This window comes from Coregonus clupeaformis, chromosome 14 (genome assembly GCF_020615455.1).
Source record: "Coregonus clupeaformis isolate EN_2021a chromosome 14, ASM2061545v1, whole genome shotgun sequence".
NCBI classification, from domain to species: Eukaryota; Metazoa; Chordata; class Actinopteri; order Salmoniformes; family Salmonidae; genus Coregonus; species Coregonus clupeaformis.
In genome coordinates this window covers 12038212-12057579 of record NC_059205.1, presented here as the reverse complement: position 1 = coordinate 12057579, position 19368 = coordinate 12038212, and the positions used below count along the sequence as shown (strand labels likewise).

General features: G+C 45.5%; 1 protein-coding gene across 3 annotated transcripts in view; it reads right to left on the bottom strand.

Moving 5' to 3' along the window:
- LOC121581685 (microtubule-associated serine/threonine-protein kinase 3) overlaps positions 1-19368 on the bottom strand; it is a 68117-nt gene that overhangs the window by 3803 nt on the left and 44946 nt on the right. For 2 of the 3 annotated variants that reach the window (XM_045224680.1, XM_045224679.1), the window contains 19 exons: positions 18711-18920; positions 17061-17162; positions 16113-16245; positions 15257-15327; positions 14877-14962; positions 14184-14392; positions 13455-13593; positions 12780-12912; positions 12380-12545; positions 11831-11932; positions 10881-11003; positions 9708-9832; positions 7466-7647; positions 6794-6915; positions 6364-6555; positions 5769-5995; positions 5218-5340; positions 3788-3924; positions 118-305 (listed from right to left, as the gene is read on the bottom strand). In XM_045224680.1, coding sequence (XP_045080615.1) covers positions 118-305; positions 3788-3924; positions 5218-5340; positions 5769-5995; positions 6364-6555; positions 6794-6915; positions 7466-7647; positions 9708-9832; positions 10881-11003; positions 11831-11932; positions 12380-12545; positions 12780-12912; positions 13455-13593; positions 14184-14392; positions 14877-14962; positions 15257-15327; positions 16113-16245; positions 17061-17162; positions 18711-18920 — 2770 coding nt within the window. Of the gene's footprint in view, positions 1-117; positions 306-3787; positions 3925-5217; positions 5341-5768; positions 5996-6363; positions 6556-6793; positions 6916-7465; positions 7648-9707; positions 9833-10880; positions 11004-11830; positions 11933-12379; positions 12546-12779; positions 12913-13454; positions 13594-14183; positions 14393-14876; positions 14963-15256; positions 15328-16112; positions 16246-16610; positions 17003-17060; positions 17163-18710; positions 18921-19368 lie in introns of those variants that run through there. The other variant, XM_045224681.1, reaches the window with a different exon arrangement.

Sequence of the window (19368 nt, the reverse complement as noted above, 5' to 3'; positions counted from 1 at the left end):
TTGGCCTATCACAAGGGTTGAAACATTGTCAAATGCCCACCTAAAAACACAAAATTATGCACGACACAAAATGGTGGCCCAGTTTCGATCCAATAAAGAGGCTAGCTAGCAACTCACCTCCAGACTGGTCGGGGGCGGGGGAGCGGCAGGGTGTGGAGGGCCCAGGCGAGAGGCTCTGGGTGGGGGAGCCAGACAGGCTGTCACTGGAGGAGACTGAATGTTGGAAGCCGGAGGAAAAACTGCGACTGCTCTGCATGGGAGGAGGGGTGTGCTTGGACAGCTTCTTCCAGATGGTACGTCGTCTACTACAGGAGAGAAATGGGATTCAAGTGCCTTCGGAAAGTATTCTGACCCCTTGACATTTTCCACATTTTGTTAGGTTACAGCCTTATTCTAAAATGGATTAAATAAATAAAAATCCTAATCAATCTACACACAATACCGCATAATGACAAAGTGAAAACAGGTTTTTATAAATTTAGGCAAATGCATTGAATATAAAATACAGAAATACCTTATTTACATAAGTATTCAGACCCTTTGCAATGAGACTTGAAATTGAGCTCAGGTGCATCATGTTTCCATTGATCATCCTTGAAATGTTTCTACAACTTGATTGGAGTCCACCTGTGGTAAATTCAATTGATTGGACATGATTTGGAAAGGCACACACCTGTCTATACAGTGAGGGAAAAAAGTATTTGATCCCCTGCTGATTTTGTACGTTTGCCCACTGACAAAGAAATGATCAGTCTATAATTTTAATGGTAGGTTTATTTGAACAGTGAGAAACAGAATAACAACAAAAAAATCCAGAAGAACGCATGTCAAAAATGTTATAAATTTATTTTCATTTTAATGAGGGAAGTAAGTATTTGACCCCCTCTCAATCAGAAAGATTTCTGGCTCCCAGGTGTCTTTTATACAGGCAACGAGCTGAGATTAGGAGCACACTCTTAAAGGGAGTGCTCCTAATCTCAGCTTGTTACCTGTATAAAAGACACCTGTCTACAGAAGCAATCAATCAATCAGATTCCAAACTCTCCACCATGGCCAAGACCAAAGAGCTCTCCAAGGATGTCAAGGACAAGATTGTAGACCTACACAAGGCTGGAATGGGCTACAAGACCATCGCCAAGCAGCTTGGTGAGAAGGTGACAACAGTTGGTGTGATTATTTGTAAATGGAAGAAACACAAAAGAACTGTCAATCTTCCTCGGCCTGGGGCTCCATGCAAGATCTCACCTCGTGGAGTTGCAATGATCATGAGAACGGTGAGGAATCCGCCCAGAACTACACGGGAGGATCTTGACAATGATCTCAAGGCAGCTGGGACCATAGTCACCAAGAAAACAATTGGTAACACACTACGCCGTGAAGGACTGAAATCCTGCAGCGCCCGCAAGGTCCCCCTGCTCAAGAAAGCACATATACATGCCTGTCTGAAGTTTGCCAATGAACATCTGAATGATTCAGAGGAGAACTAGGTAAAAGTGTTGTGGTCAGATGAGACCAAAATCGAGCTCTTTGGCATCAACTCAACTCGCCGTGTTTGGTGGAGGAGGAATGCTGCCTATGACCCCAAGAACACCATCCCCACCGTCAAACATGGAGGTGGAAACATGCTAAGGGGACAGGACAACTTCACCGCATCAAAGGGACGATGGACAGGGCCATGTACCATCAAATCTTGGGTGAGAACCTCTTTCCCTCAGCCAGGGCATTGAAAATGGGCCGTGGATGGGTATTCCAGCATGACAATGATCCAAAACACACGGCCAAGGCAACAAAGGAGTGGCTCAAGAAGAAGCACATTAAGGTCCTGCAGTGGCCTAGCCAGTCTCCAGACCTGAATCCCATAGAAAATCTGTGGAGGGAGCTGAAGGTTCGAGTTGCCAAACGTCAGCCTCGAAACCTTAATGACTTGGAGAAGATCTGCAAAGAGGAGTGGAACAAAATCCCCCGAGATGTGTGCAAACCTGGTGGCCAACTACAAGAAACGTCTGACCTCTGTGATTGCCAACAAGGGTTTTGCCACCAAGTACTAAGTCATGTTTTGCAGAGGGGTCAAATACTTATTTCCCTCATTAAAATGCAAATCAATTCATAACATTTTTGACATGCGTTTTTCTGGATTATTTTGTTGTTATTCTGCCTCTCACTGTTCAAATAAACCTACCATTAAAATTATAGACTGATCATGTCTTTGTCAGTGGGCAAACATACAAAATCAGCAGGGGATCAAATACTTTTTTCCCTCACTGTATAAGGTCCCACAGTTGACAGTGCATGTCAGAGCAAAAACCAAGCCATGAGGTCGAAGGAATTGTCCGTAGAGCTCCGAGACAGGATTGTGTCGAGGCACAGATCTGGGGAAGGGTACCAAAAAATGTCTGCAGCATTGAAGGTCCCCAAGAACACAGTGGCCTCCATCCATTCTTAAATGGAAGAAGTTTGGAACCACCAAGACTCTTCCTAGAGCTGGCTGCTCGGCCAAACTGAGCAATCGGGGGAGAAGGGCCTTGGTCAGGGAGGTGACCAAGAACCCGATGGTCACTCTGACAGAGCTCCAGAGTTCCTCTGTGGAGATGGGAGAATCTTCCAGAAGGACAACCATCTCTGCAGCACTCCACCAATCAGGCCTTTATGGTAGAGTGGCTAGACGGAAGCCACTCCTCAGTAAAAGGCACATGACAGCCCGTTTGGAGTTTGCCAAAAGCCACCTAAAAGGACTCTCAGACCACGAGAAACAAGATTATTTGGTCTTATGAAACCAAGATTGAACTCTTTGGCCTAAATGCCAAGCGTCACGTCTGGAGGAAACCTGGCACCATCCCTATGGTGAATCATGGTGGTGGCAGCATCGTGCTGTGGGGATGTTTTTCAGCGGCAGGGACTGGGAGACTAGCCAAAATCGAGGGAAAGATGAACGGAGCAAAGTACAGAGAGATCCTTGATGAAAACCTGCTCCAGAGCGCTCAGGACCTCAGACTGGGGCGAAGGTTCACCTTCCAACAGGACCACGACCCTAAGCACACAGCCAAGACAATGCAGGTGTGGCTTTGGGACAAGTCTCTGAATGTCCTTGAGTGGCCCAACCAGAGCCTGGACTTGAACCAGATCGAACATCTCTGGAGAGACCTGAAAATAGCTGTGCAGCGACACTCCCCATCCAACCTGACAGAGCTTGAGAGGATCTGCAGAGAAGAACGGGAGAAACTCCCCAAATACAGGTGTGCCAACTTTGTAGAGTCATACCCAAGAAGACTTGAGGCTGTAATCGCTCCCAAAGGTGCTTCAACAAAGTACTGAGTAAAGGGTCTGAATGCTTATGTAAATGTGATATCTGTTTTTTTATTTATTTTTAGATATAAAAAATATCTAAAAACCTGTTTTCACTTTGTCATTACGGGGTATTGTGTGTAGATTGATGAGTAAAAAACAAAAAACAATTTAATACATTTTAGAATAAAGCTGTAACGTAACAAAATGTGGAACAAGTTAAGGGGTCTGAATACTTCCCGAATGCACTGTAAATGCTGTGGGTATACAGGGTTTCAGCAATCGGTTACTAGGCCGATTGGGTATTAGATGATTTTTATAATACTCTGATATATGATTATGTGAATGCAAAACATGGCTATGTTTGTACAAACGGCACCCAATAGAGGAGGGCTTTTTGTCTTATCTGCCATGACACCCAGATAGCAGATGATACACATTGGTAGTGATGACTGGAATAACTGCTCCTCATATAATGGAGAGCCTTGCAATGTTCTACTCTTACCCTTCCTGGCCGTCCTTCCTCTTGCTCTTCTTGCTGCGTCGAGCCATCTTGCTCTTGTAGCTGGTCTTCCTGGCTGGGCCCACCTTGATGGAGGTGTTCTCCAGGGCCGTGGTCTGCAGCGTCACCTTGTTGCCACTCTGTGAATAGAACGGCTATTGGTTTACTGGGCACCAAATGTTCTATGTAGGATATGTAGGCTAGAGAATGCATATGGAATATATATTTCCTGCTTATAGAACTGTGATCACTGATTTGTAACAGGATTGCACAGGTAAAAGGACTGGGACGACTGCAATGGGGTTAATATGGACAGGGGCAATATAAGGACTGAAGAATTTCTTGGGGTTTCTTTTTAGGGAGACTGGTCTTGAGAAAGGCCTTGTGCTGAAACATTAACGAGCTATATCCTTCCTTGTTTCTTTTTTGTTTGTTTTTGTGGACAAAATGTAGTCATACTGTTTATTTCAGAAGGTAGGAAAAAGGGAAGGGGGGAGAAAGAGAGAGAGATGGGGAGAGAGAGAGAAGGGGGAGAGGGAGAGAGAGAGAGAGAGAGAGAGAGAGAGAGAGGGAGAGAGAGGGGAGAGAGAGGGGGAGAGAGAGAGAGAGAGGGAGAGAGAGAGGGGGAGAGAGAGAGAGAGAGAGAGAGAGAGGGGGGAGAGGGGGAGAGAGAAAGGGGGAGAGGGGGAGAGAGAAAGGGGAGAGGGGGAGAGAGAAGGGGGAGAGGGGAGAGAGAGAGGGAGAGAGAGAGAGAGAGGGAGAGAGAGGGGAGAGAGAGAGGGGAGAGAGAGAGAGGGGGGAGCGAGAGAGAGAAGGGGGAGAGAGAGAGAGAAGGGGGAGAGAGAGAGGGGGGAGAGAGAGGGAGAGGGGAGAGAGAGGGAGAGAGAGAGGGGGGAGAGGGGGAGAGAGAGCGAGAAAGATAGGGAGAGAGAGGGGGGAGAGAGAGCGAGGGGGAGAGAGAGGGGGAGAGAGAGAGAGAGAGGGAGAGAGAGAGCGAGAGGGGGAGAGAGAGCGAGAGGGGGGAGAGTGAGCGAGGGGGGAGGGGGAGAGAGAGCGAGAGGGAGCGAGAGAGAGAGGGAGAGAGAGGGAGAGAGAGGGGGAGAGAGGGAGAGAGAGAGGGGGAGAGAGAGGGGGAGCGAGAGGGAGAGAGAGATGGGAGAGAGAAAGAGGGGGAGAGAGAGGGGAGAGAGAGATGGGAGAGAGAAAGAGGGGGAACGAGAGAGAGGGGGAACGAGAGAGAGAAAGAAAGGGAGAGAGAGAGAAAGGGAGAGGGGGAGAGAGAGAGAGACAGAGAGACAGAGAGAGAGAGACATACAGACAGAGAGACAGAGAGAGACAGACAGACAGACATACAGAGAGACAGAGAGAGACCAAACAAAGGAAAGGAAGAAAGTATTAGGAGAGAGTGATGGTCCTCTTCCAGTTGGTCTCACCTTGAGAAGCAGCTCCACCACCTCAGTGTGCACCAGCCCCTGGACCGACTCCCCGTTCACGTGGGTGATGAGGTCACCAGCCCTAAGGCCCACCTCGTGGGCCGGAGTGCCCTCCTCCACACACTACAGGAACACATGAAGAACAACCAATCAGAATGTAACCCTGCTTTGACATTTATCAATGCTTTCAGAAACTAAATGTACAACAAGACGAAATAACATGTTGGCTAAAGAATAAACTAACAAACTGGCACCCGAACTAACAATAATCCCTGTGGATTAAAACCAGCCAGATATTTGGTATTTGTTGTTATAAACAACTATGACACATAATGAAATAACTAAACAACACAAACCAATCACAGATAGATCAACCAGACAATAAAACCAAGTCCCAATACGTTAAGTGTAAAGCGTGACTGCAGCAGTACTAGGAACCATAGAGATGCATACTTGAGTGGCCTGTGCCATAAAAATGTCCCTGACCAAGATGGCCATCCTGTAGTCATGTTGTCTAGTGATCTATTTAATTCTGTGGTAGGAACACTTACCCAGACCATGTGGTGCACGGTGTAGACGTCCAAGTCACCCATGTAGACGCGGATGGCGCGCAGGGCGAAACCGAACCTCTTCCCAGAGCTGTGGATGACCATGGGGGGGCGAAGGCTGGTGATGCTGAGGGACAGGTCTCCCCGGCTGGGGGACGAGTCCCGGGACGAGGGGTTGGAGGATAGGGACAGCGATGACTTGGGGCTGCTGGGGAGACCGTCCGTGGTGTCTGGGGGTATGGAGAGAGAACACATGTTAGGACTGAGGAATTTCTTGGGGAATTTAACAAAGTATAAGTCGGAACAAGCATATCAATCATAGAGGCTACAGGGCATTGTAGGCTACATACACAATACAGTGTTGTTGTTAGCATTATGCTAACCTCTGAATATGTGTTAGAGTCAGTGGCTGCATCTCAAATGCTTGGCCCATATAAAATACAGCTTTTAGCCATAGCTCTGGCCAAAAACAATCCATAGAAATGTATGTTCTATGAAGCGATGTATGTTACCGGGAATAGGGTACAGTTTGAAACTGACCTCTCTTAACGTCTGAGTATACTGGTACAAGCTAGCTAGCTCCGGTAGTTTAATTTACCTGGGGTGATGATAAGGGACAGGCCCGAGATGGAGGCTGACTTGGGGACCTTGCAGCCCGCCGGGGGCCTGAGCTTCTCAGGGGTGTCCAGCTGGTGCCCGATGCGGCGGGACGCCCCTCGCCTGTAGGAGGGCCGCGTGCCTGTGCTGTTACTACGAAGACGGATACGCCGCAAGTTGGACACTACGCCATCTGATAGAGGAGTGAAAGAGGGAGAGAGAGGGGGCGGGTGGTCAGTGAATGTCTAACAGTGCACGCTAGAGCGTGGGCATTCTTCTCTTTTAGTAATGTAAGCCCAGTACAAATAGCCTGTGTGTGTATATATACACACAATATCTTTGTGGGTGTTTACTTGACGTATATGACAGTGTGTCTGTGTGTGTAGGCCTAAAAATATTTGTGTGTGTGAACCAGTGCAGTCTAAACTCACCCTCTTCCTCAGCTGCGATGGCGAAGCGTGGCATGGTGTCCAGGCTCTGGGTGCTGTTCATCACCAGCGGACTGGCACTCCTCTCTGACTGGGACAAACTGGAGGAGGCCCTGGGACGCAGGCTAGTGGACAAGAGGGGAGGAGAACAGAATCAAGTTAACAAGGACAGGACAAGACCAGACACACTTACAGAGACAGGGTCATTGTGATCTGGTTATGCTACAATGAATGGAAGAACGACTCTTTCTACCCGCTAATTCATATTTAACTTTAAAATGTGTGCATGTTTTCAATTGTTGGATTTGAGTGTGATTTCTCCCTTATACCCATACACTCTTAGAAAAAAAGGTGCTATCTAGAATCTAAAAGGGTTCTTCGGCTATCCCCATAGGAGAACCCTTTGAAGAACCATTTTTGGTTCCAGGTAGAACCCTTTTGGTTCCAGGTAGAATCGTTTTTAGTTCCAGGTAGAACCCTTTTGGGTTCCATGTAGAACCCTCTGTGGAAAGGGGGGCAGCCGAAGAACCATTTTGGAACCCTTTTTTCTAAGTGTATAAAAGGCAAATGTAGCAGAGTTTAATTAATTTTGTCGATGTTTCCACTAGAGCTAGACTAGTCCCACAAGTACACACCAAACATAGTGTAGTCTGAGGCCCTTTCTCTGTCTCTCACCTTCCTCTGTGGCCCTCCATCCTCCGGTCCCCACTGGCCACATGTTTGTGTCCCTCTCCTGGGGAGAGGACACCCCTCCCCTCCCACCTCTCCTCCTTCTCCTCACTGTGGCTGCGGTCCGACGACGACAGGCTCTGATTGGATGGCGTGGATGTGGACAGGTGCTCTGTGCTGCTATACACCTGGGGGGCACAAAGAGGTCAGAGAAAGGTCTCAACGAGGTCAGGGGTCAGAGAAAAGGTCACAAAAAAGCTTTGTGAAATGACAAGCATGCTTTTTAAGGGTGCAATATGCAGAAATCGCTCCGGTATTTCCTGCTTGCTAAAATGACTATAGTTAGGTCTAATTTCAGTTTATTTGACAAAACAAGCTCTCTAACCCTGTTCCTGGAGAGCTACCGTCCTGTAGGTTTTCACTCCAACCCTAATCTGGCACACCGGATTCTAATAACGACAACCTCTCCCTCAACGTGACCAAGACAAAGGAGATGATTGTGGACTACAGGAAAAAAAAGAGGACTGAGCACGCCCCCATTCTCATCGACGGGGCTGTAGTGGAACAGGTTGAGAGCTTCAAGTTCCTTGGTGTCCACATCACCAACGAACTATCATGGTCCAAACACACCAAGACAGTCGTGAAGAGGGCACGACAAAGCCTATTCCCCCTCAGGAGACTAAAAAGATTTGGCATGGGTCCTCAGATCCTCAAAAAAGTATACAGCTGCACCATCGAGAGCATCCTGACTGGTTGCATCACCGCCTGGTATGGCAACTGCTTGGCCTCCGACCGCAAGGCACTACAGAGGGTAGTGCGTTCGGCCCAGTACATCACTGGGGCAAAGCTTCCTGCCATCCAGGACCTCTATACCAGGCGGTGTCAGAGGAAGGCCCTCAAAATTGTCAAAGACTCCAGCCACCCTAGTCATAGACTGTTCTCTCTGCTACCGCACGGCAAGCGGTACCCGGAGTGCCAAGTCTAGGTCCAAAAGACTTCTCAACAGCTTCTACCCCCAAGCCATAAGACTCCTGAACAGCTAATCATGGCTACCCGGACTATTTGCACTGCCCCCCCCCCCCATCCTTTTTACGCTGCTGCTACTCTGTTAAGTATTTATGCATAGTCACTTTAACTCTACCCACATGTACATATTACCTCAACTACCTCAACTAGCCGGTGCCCCCGCACATTGACTCTGCAACAGTACCCCCCTGTATATATAGCCTCCCTACTGTCACTTTATTTTACTTCTGCTCTTTTTTTCTCAACACTTTTTTTGTTGTTGTTTTATTCTTACTTTTTTTGTTTAAAATAAATGCACTGTTGGTTAAGGGCTGTAAGTAAGCATTTCACTGTAATGTCTGCACCTGTTGTATTCGGCGCATGTGACCAATAAAATTTGATTTGATTTGATTTGATTTAATAATTAGCTGGTTGATAAACTGAACCAGGTTAGTTACAACTGGGGTTGGAGCGAAAACCTACAGGAGGGTAGCGCTCCAGGAGCAGGGTTGGAGAACCCTGATGTAGAGAATCATTGTACCATCTAAATCGCTATGAAATATCCTTTCAATGACCAAAAATATTGTATTTTCAGTTAGAAGCTGGTGTACAAATCCGAAAGTAAAAGACGCAAAATCAAAACTTAAGAACGGAAAAGATAGAAATAGCGCACATAGAACAGGGAATTTCACGCACGACAGTGTCTAGGGTTTACAGAGAATGGTGCAACAAACAGACAAATAACGGCGCAGTACAACAGCGGTGTGCAGAACAGCATCTCGGAACGCACAACTCGTTGATTCTTCGTCACGGATGGGCTGTTGCAGCTGACCACACTGGGTTCCACTCCTATCAGCTAAAAACAAGAAGAAGCTGCTCCAGTAGGCACGCCATCACCAACACTGGACAATTGAGGAGTGGAAAATTTTTTGACGGTTCCTGTTGCGTCATGCTGATGGCAGTCAGGATTTGGAGCAAGCAGCATGAGTCCATCCTGCCTGGTGTCAATGGTACAGGCTGGTGGCGGTGGTGTACTGGTGTGGGGAATGTTTTCCTGGCAGGATGTGTCCCTTGATACCAATTGAGCAACGATTGAACACCATGCCCCGAAGAATTCAGGTTGTTCTGGAGGCAAATGGTCCGACCCGGTACTAGATGGGTGTGCCTAATAAACTGGCCACTGAGTGTATGTTAGGAAAAGACTACATTGAACGATATGAATAAATGTTGGGTCATTTCCCACCTTGCTAAAGCGATGTGCCACAGAGGAGAACTGCTTGAGCTCCAGGGACGTATCTTCGTCACAGGTCTCATCATCATCATCATCATCATCTTCAGAATCCAGGTGGCTGTACCGCTCAGACCGGGCTGAAAAGTAACACAGACACACATTAGTACAAGTAGGGTTGCAAAACTACCGGTAATTTACAAAAGTTACCAGAATTTTTTTTTACTTTGGTAATTAACAGGTACTCTATGGCAATCTATGGTAACTTTGGTAATTTATACTTGAATAACTTTTTTAAATGTATTACATTTACATTTACGTCATTTAGCAGACACTCTTATCCAGAGCGACTTACAGGAGCAATTAGGGTTAAGTGCCTTGCTCAAGGGTACATCGACAGATTTTTCACCTAGTCGGCTCGGGGATTAGAACCAGCGACCTTTCGGTTACTGGCACAACGCTCTTAACCACTAAGCTACCTGCCGCCCCATTATTATTAATAGAAAATAGAAAATAAATCTTCATCTGTGTCCATATTGTCCATGAGTTTCAAGATGATATACCCTATGGTTCAAGAGAAAATAGCCTAAATTAAAAACGATGACATTTTCAATTAACTCTGCAACTCTTCCAACAATTGACTTTTTTCACAACTGCGACCAGTTTGGCGCCAAAGCATTTACAACAGACATATTGACATAGTAAAATAAACAAAAGCGTGTAAAAAATATAAAAGGATATTTAATGCTGAAACTCATATTAAACACAAACGATATTCACTAAATTGATGGGTTATATTTAGGGTACTGTTTTACAGCTTAGTCATTCTATTTTAAAATCATCATATTTTATTATTTAAAATCTTAATTTATATATTTTATTATGTTATGAAAATTCCATAACATTTCTAAATATTCCAGTAGTTTACTGGTAAACTTCGAAAGGTACCAGTAATATACCCTAAGTACAAGTCAAGAACAGAGCAGCAGTATACTACTACACAGATTAGGTTAAATTGGCCCTAACCCCTGACCCTGGGTCAGATATTTTATCACCCCCATATGATTAAGATTTGGCTGGCGGGTAAGGAATTCTGACCCTAGATCTGAGGTTAGGACCAACTTCTAACTTCAGTACACAACCACATTTAAAATACTCCCAATGAGAGTGGTAAAGGTCGCCACCTACTGTCAAAGTAGCTGGTGTCGTCCTCAGTCTCCAGTTGGGGGATAAACTCAGCTTTCTGTCGTAACAGTCCGTTCCAGTCCAGACCCACAAAGAACATGTGCATCTTGACCTCTGGTGTTCCCCCTGGGAATAACATGGGGATACATGATTGTATCATTTATTTGATCAAACTATTCATCTATATGATCAACTGAATATACCAAACATTAGGAACACCTTCCTAATATTCAGTTGCACCCTCCTCTTTTGCCCTCAGAACAGCCTCAATTCGTCGGGGCATGGACTCTACAAGGTATCAAAAGCGTTCCACAGGGATGCTGGCCCATGTTGACTCCAATGTTTCCCACAGTCGTGTCAAGTTGGCTGGATGTCCTTTGGGTGGTGGACCATTCTTAATACACATGGGAAACTGTTGAGCGTGAAAAACCCAGCAGCGTTGCAGTTCTTGACGCACTCAAACCGGTGCGGCTGGCACCTACTACCATACCCCATTAAAAGGCACTTCAATTAAGTGGATTTAACAAGTGACATCAATAAGGGATCATAGCCTTCACCTGGATTCGCATGATCAGTCTATGTCATGAATAGAGCAGGTGTTCTTTATGATTAATATACTCAGTGTAGTCAAACACACATCACTTTAGGTGGTGCATATTTGATCAATCTCATTAAACCATCTTGGTGATTAAAACAACTATTATGACATTGAACCATTTCAGTGAAGAATATAGTATTGTGTGTATTTATTGATCTGTGGTAATGATATTGGTCATGTCCCTAACGATCTTGTGACAACTTCTTCAAAGGTGTCAAAAAAGTATTCAAGAAGTGACTTGTTCAATCAGATACTCAGATACTTCAAAAGTGTCCTAACATAATACTGTCCTGACATCATACCCAAAATAAATAAATACATGTGTTTTTATTAAGGCAATAAAGAAGCCACCCACCAGTCCCGAGGCGGTCTAGGGGGCTTTGTCTCAGCAGCCTGGTGATCAGGTCCTGGGCATCAGCAGGCAGGGTGTCCTCCCCTTTAGGCCAGATAATGTCATCTGTGAAATACACACATTTTGGAATACAATTTCATCTGAATTACACACAATACAACATGAAACATTTGGCAATCATTCAAACAGACTGGTAGTTGGGAACTGTGACATTGGTGACGAGAAGTTATTCTTGACATTGGTGACTAGACGTTTGAAAGACACCTGGGACTGTGTGCCTATCACAGAGTCAGAAAAGCTAGAGGGTGTGCTTGGTTCAAAAAGACTGACAGCATGCACCATGCAACAGTGGCAATCAATGGCAAAATATAAGAGGTGCACCCTCTATCTTTTCTAACGCTGTAGTGCATATTTATTGGATCTATTTGACCAGTCAGAGCCACGTTACCCAAGCGTGGATAAACCAAAGTGAATAATTAAAACAATTGTAAAAAATAGCATTCACTCTAATTTAACCAGGTTAACGCTACCCATTCATTAGATGACTCTCACCATTGACCACCTGTCCGAAGAGCTGTTCGGGCGTGTCCCCGAAGAAAGGCACGCAGCCCACCAGGAACTCATAGAGGATGATTCCCATAGCCCACCAGTCCACCGGCTTCCCATAGCCCTGCCTCAGGATCACCTCTGGGGCTATGTACTCTGGAGTACCACACACCTGGGACAGAGAACCAGAAGAAGGGAGGATTTAAGAATGGACATTGGACGATAAAAAGAGTATAGGGCAGGTAGGTAAACAGAATGAGGAGAGAGAGAGAGAGAGCGAGAGAGAGAGAGAGAGATGGAGAAGATCTGATCAAGGAAAAATAATATAAGAAACAAAAGTGAGAGAAAAAGAAAAAATTCAGGCAAAAATGAAGAGAGAGAGGACAGAGAGAGATGGAGAGCTCACCTGCTTGTCTATAAACTCCCTTGTGTCCTTCTCAATGTGTCCCTCATACAGGTTGGTGGTCATGTTCATCAGGCCGATCTTGGACAGGCCAAAGTCAGTCAGCTTGATGTGGCCCATGGATGTGATCAGCAAACTAAGCAGGAAGAAAAATACATTCAAAATAATTTACCATCGAACAAACAGAATGCTGGATAGTGAACAATGCCGAAAAAGCCTTAGTGCAAAGAACGTCCAGAATGTATGGCGTACACGGTACATACATACACCTATAACCAAAGCCCCCTCCTCTCCTTTCTCTCTTTACCATCTTCAAATGCCTACTTTGAAAAATAATATAGGCCTAGTATTGAAAAATAATACATAGGCCTAGGTCGAAAAATGATATACCGGTAGGCCAGTGGAGGCTGCTGAGGGGAGGACGGCTCATAATAATGGCTGGAACGGAGTGAATGGAATGGAATCAAACACCTGGAAACCATGGAAACCATGTTCGATGTATTTGATACCATTCCCCCTATTCCGCTCCAGTCATTACTACGAGCCCTTACTCTCCAATTAAGGTGCCACCAGCTTAGTTTGAAAAAGCCAACGTCATGAACACAATGCAGAATACTGTCCAACTGCCACACTGTATATTATGAGCAGGACACCTGGATAGTTAGGTTCCACACTCACTTGTCAGGTTTCAGGTCTCTGTGTACAATGCCGTAGTTGTGGAGGTACTCCAGTGCCAAGACCGTCTCCGCAAAGTACATCCGGGTCATGTCCACTGGCAGCGGTCCAATGTTTTTCAACAGGTTTGCACAGTCCCCACCTGAGGAGGAAGATGGCATGTCAACAGGCTGGCACAGTCTCCACCTGAGGAGGAAGATGGCATGTCAACAGGCTGGCACAGTCCCCACCTGAGGAGGAAGACGGCATGTCAACAGGCTGGCACAGTCTCCACCTGAGGAGGAAGACGGCATGTCAACAGGCTGGCACAGTCTCCACCTGAGGAGGAAGATGGCATGTCAACAGGCTGGCACAGTCTCCACCTGAGGAGGAAGATGGCATGTCAACAGGCTGGCACAGTCTCCACCTGAGGAGGAAGGCGGCATGTCAACAGGCTGGCAGCAACAACCATGAGAGCCTACTTTGATTTGTTTGCTGCTGCGACTTGAATTTGAACTGCAAGGCAGCAAAGTTACACCCGCTACAATATAACTTTATTATCTGACAACCGATTCAACTAAATCTCTGCCTTGGGCTTCAAATCAGTGTGTGTGTGTGTGTGTGTGTGTATGTGTTTGTGAGTGAGTGTGACAGTGTGTATCTTGTATATCATTCCAGTGGATCCTACTTTCCATATACATTATATGTCTGTGTGAGTCTGCACGGGTATATATATCTTCATTAAGAACCTACCTTCTACATACTCCATGACCATGCAGAGGTGTCGTCTCGTCTCGAAGGAGCAGAACATGGAGACCACGAAGGGGTTCTCAGCGAAGGTCAGGATGTCCCGCTCCACAAACACCTGCTGGATCTGGTTCCTCAGCATCAGATTCTGCCGGTTGATCTTCTTCATGGCGAAACGCTGCCGGGTCTCCCTGTGCCTCACCAGGAACACAGCACTGGGACCATGGAAAAGGGGAGCGAGAGAGAGAGAGAGAGAGACAGTTATTGGTTGCTTCTTCATAACAGCCCTAAGTTACCTCTTCTGCACTGATGTGAGAGAGCATGATCAGTGAGCATGATCAGTGAGCATCTATCATATTGCTTTTGCCATATTTTGTTTTCAGATCAGTGCAGATGAAAGAGAGGAAGCAGTCTTCTAGAAGACTAGTAAGACACAAGCTCTGTCCAGAAACAACCCCTAGTCCCTACCCCCAGGCACCGTGGAGATCTGAGACGATTGGACAGGTGTAATAGGTCCTCACTGCACTAACAACATATTTGAACAGGCATTTGGGAAGTGTGTCATAAACATCGGTGTGGCATTTGTTTAGCCAACTGTATGGCACCACACACATTCAAGTCATCCACTTTCAGTTTCACTTCTGCGTTCAGCACTCAGATTTCCTCAAAGACCGCTCTAAATGAAGAGCTCTTCCTCACCCATAGGCCCCATTGCTGATGAGCTTGATGGTCTCAAAGTCGCTCTCCAGCGGTTTCCTGCGAGAAGGAGTGCAGGCTGTCCGGTTCTGAGACACAAAATTGATGAACAAAGCTATTTGTCCCGAACACAAAACATTTGCCAGATCGAAGCGGCTAAGCAAGCCGTGTAACTGCCGTAGTACGTGTTACTTTTAAAAGAGCTTTCGTTACTTTGTTCTATGCATCTCATCCAAAGCCAAGCAAACTAAATTCTAGAACATGCTAGTTCATGCTATAGGCCTACACAGTACTTGCTACACTATGCTAATACAATGCTTTACATCACTATGATCTAACCATCATGGGGCCGAACTTGTTGTAACTGTTTCTGGTTGCCTTACCTCCCCAGTGTCGTCAGCGTCTCTGCAGGCCGCTCCGTGCCCAGGGCTGGTCTGCTCCAGAAGGACCATGTCTACAGTACAACAGCGGGAGAGAGACCATGGTCAGGCACCAAACGGAAGAAAACACACTGAAACAGGGAGAGACTACCTGGACAATACGTGACACTCATTTTCATTTTCTGTAGCAAAAAACATTCAAACGTTTATGTTGCGTGCCTTAATGAACATGACCCATGGACTCTCACCCCTCTTCAACTCAGTGCTATCCCAAGTTGATCTATTGCATATTATAGTCAGAGACACTATGGGAGAATCACTAAGTAACAGCATCTTTTCAACAGGTAGCTGCTTGGCCAGGTTTCCAACTAAACCTATAGTGCTTCAACTTAAGAGATAGTGGTTGGTTTGGAACTGAGCATGGGAAACTTAAGGTGAAGTCAACCCTGGAATGTACCAGGAAGAACAACAGAAATAGCCAAAAGGCTGGCAGATGGCGATATTGATCTGGTATTGATGGTTTCATTTTACTGTCCAAACGCATTGTATGTAGCTGGCAATACACTTGTATCCCCCGTGGACCGGTTTGTACCTAAAACATTCTCCATTCAGGCTGCAAAGGCGTCGATTTCCTCCTTAACTAGATTTAATAGTGAGAAGGGGGGGGAAAACAGGGAAAATATGAGTACTTTCATTATGAAACACCATTTTCCACCACCATGCTAGTAGCTAATGCTACTTCCTAATGCTGCGCCCTGCGATACGCAACATCCGGGACTAGCATTCCTAGGTGGGAAATGGTGTTTCATGAAGAAAGCATATTTTCCCAGTCAGGATGAGGAACCCTGTAGTACTGTACCTTCCAGAGGGTCTCTGGTGAGACCCAGCTGGCTGATAATGTAGCGGGGGATGTCTGTCTTGATGACCTGGCCCACCTTGGCGTGGCCCTCCGCTGCCTCCAGACGGTGAAGGAACTCCTCCGGGTCAAACTCCTATTGGGGTGAAAAGCCAATAGGAATATTGGTTATTATTATAATTGACATTACATAGATAGGTATATGTATACCAGGGTTATTACAGTGTTATAACCCTGTAACAAGATATCAAGTATGTTCAGTGGTGGAGTACTTAACACTACCTCAGTGTACTTAACCTATGAAAAATAATTAACGACATCATAGAGGCTGGGCAAAAGGCATCATGGCCATACTGTATCATATTAGTTGTGTTGGTTGGCAATTGCTTTAGGGAGCACAACTTCCTGAAAAGGAGAAGAGGAAAATAAATCATGAGTGTGTGAATCCTACCAGACATTCCAGTAACCAGGCTGGCCTGGAGATGAGTGTGTGAATCCTACCAGACATTCCAGTAACCTGGCTGGCCTGGAGATGAGTGTGTGAATCCTACCAGACATTCCAGTAACCTGGCTGGCCTGGAGATGAGTGTGTGAATCCTACCAGACATTCCAGTAACCAGGCTGGCCTGGAGATGAGTGTGTGAATCCTACCAGACATTCCAGTAACCTGGCTGGCCTGGAGATGAGTGTGTGAATCCTACCAGACATTCCAGTAACCTGGCTGGCCTGGAGATGAGTGTGTGAATCCTACCAGACATTCCAGTAACCTGGCTGGCCTGGAGATGAGTGTGTGAATCCTACCAGACATTCCAGTAACCTGGCTGGCCTGGAGATGAGTGTGTGAATCCTACCAGACATTCCAGTAACCTGGCTGGCCTGGAGATGAGTGTGTGAATCCTACCAGACATTCCAGTAACCTGGCTGGCCTGGAGATGAGTGTGTGAATCCTACCAGACATTCCAGTAACCTGGCTGGCCTGGAGATGACGATGAGAATCTTCTTCACCAGCTTGATGATAACGGTCACCTCCTCGCTCTCGGACCTCTCGTACGCCTGATGACCAAGACAAAAACAATACGGATAGATAGAGACACGTTATATGCCTGATATATGCCATAGTTAATCATGACAGGGCGGTGATTGGTATGAAACATTGGCTTCAAAACATTCCCTTGTGATACATTGGCTCTTCCATAACACAATAATGAGTGACTGTTGTCACTTATGCAAAGATTAGGGTCAAAGAGAGTTATTTGAATGGCTTCTCATTAGTAATCTGTTAGTACTTGGTTTGTCTATAATGGAGCCTTATACTGCTGCAATCGTGTAAGCGTAACTTACAAAATGTTACTTAAAATATCCATTGCAATTATATTGCAGCATTTTTAAGCCTGAGTATCCAGGCGTGAGAATTAACTTTTTGAAAAGTCCAATTTACAATGTTCTACTAACTCAATGCTTTGACAAAGTGATTGTGATAGGGGATCAGGGAGTAGTGAGGATCCTGCGAGGGCACAACAAAGTGTACGTACAATGACAAGGTTGCATAATACTGTAATTCTGTCTAGGCTGTGGTCCTTTTTTAGGAAAGAGCACATCCTCGGACAAAAACTGACCCGTTATAAGAGGACTCAATGTTCTTAAAAACTCTGAGATGCGTCCTATATTTGAAAAAACGAATGACCATACTTTCCTAGTTTACATTAACTACAGGGAAAAACTCTGCCAAAAAGCTCTAACAAAGCAGAACATGAAGGCAAGCCATTTTATGGAGAGCAATGGTCAAGCATTGGTCCTATGGAAAGTTACGCAATAAGCCCTAGTTATGCAATCACAAGCAAGACTGGAGAGATCCATTTAATGTAAAATGGCAATTGCACCGGCACCGACTAATAGTCTAGATTAGAATCCTAGCACTGTGAGAACCTATCAAACGTCCAAGTCCAATACAGTACAAAAATACAACACTGAGGACATTCGAGGCTTTCGGAAGTGCGATCAATGCAAAACATTTATCTAAAAAAAAAGAAGACAAATACTGCAGGAAACAATGCAGAAAACATTTGGTTTGAAGTGATGTTTATTTTGTGTCTCACGTGTCATGTGACGTGAGCCAGTGAACCTTGGCTAATAAAGCATTCACAAATGGGGGGTGGGATACCAGTGACATCTCAGTAACCTGTTAGTGTAAATACATCAAAAGCAGTAGTGATTTAGCAAGATGCAGTATCTTGGGGAAAAAACTTAAAACCACTAAATCTGACTCAGTCGGGGGGCATCCTGACACGCAGCAATACTTTCCTCTACAAACCTATCACGGAGGAGGGAAAACACCCTGAATCTGACCGTGGCCAAGTCCCTCCCTGTTGCATTTTTAATTGAACATACGTACACTTTTAGCTGACTCATTCAGTAGAGAGCTAATAGAAATATAATTACTAGAAATGGCAAAGCTCCTCAGACCACAGCAATTTGACAGTGCCTAAAAGTTCCATCCCTGAGAACACTCAAGTACATCTATTTATATGAGAGAGCCTGCCTTGTGCATACTGTATAAACTGCATTATACTTTAGCTTACTCATCCAAGAAATTCAGCCTACCTCATGCAGTAGCTTCTCCAGGTTCTCCTGTAGCTCTATGAAGTAGCGTGAGGTGACCAGGCCCATCTGGGACTTGTCTAGGCAGTCTCTGGCCAGCTCCACTAGCTGGTGCTGGATGAAGCCCAGCACGCCGTCGGCCAGCGGCAAGTTGCTGTCTGGGGAGCAGTCGGCGAGGATGTCCAGCAGACGCCCCTCCATCTGGGCTGTGGCCTGGAAAATCACATTAAATGTTATGCATTTCACAAATACAGTGCATTCGGAAAGTATTCAGACCCCTTCCTTTTTCCTCATTTTGTTACGTTATAGCCGTATTCTAAAATTTATGATTATTTTATTTTTTCTCATCAACCTACACACAATACCTCATAATGACAAAGCGAAAACAGGTTTAGACATTTTTGCAAATGTATTACAAATTTTAAACAGCAATAGCTTATTCACATAATTATTCAGACCCTTTGCTGAGACTCGAAATTGAGCTCAGGTGCATCCTGTTTCCATTGATCATCCTTGAGATGTTTCTACAACTACAACCTGTGGTAAATTCAATTGATTGGACATGATTTGGAAAGGCACACACCTGTCTATATAAGGTCCCACAGATGACAGTGCATGTCAGAGCAAAAACCAAGCCATGAGGTTGAAGGAATTGTCCGTA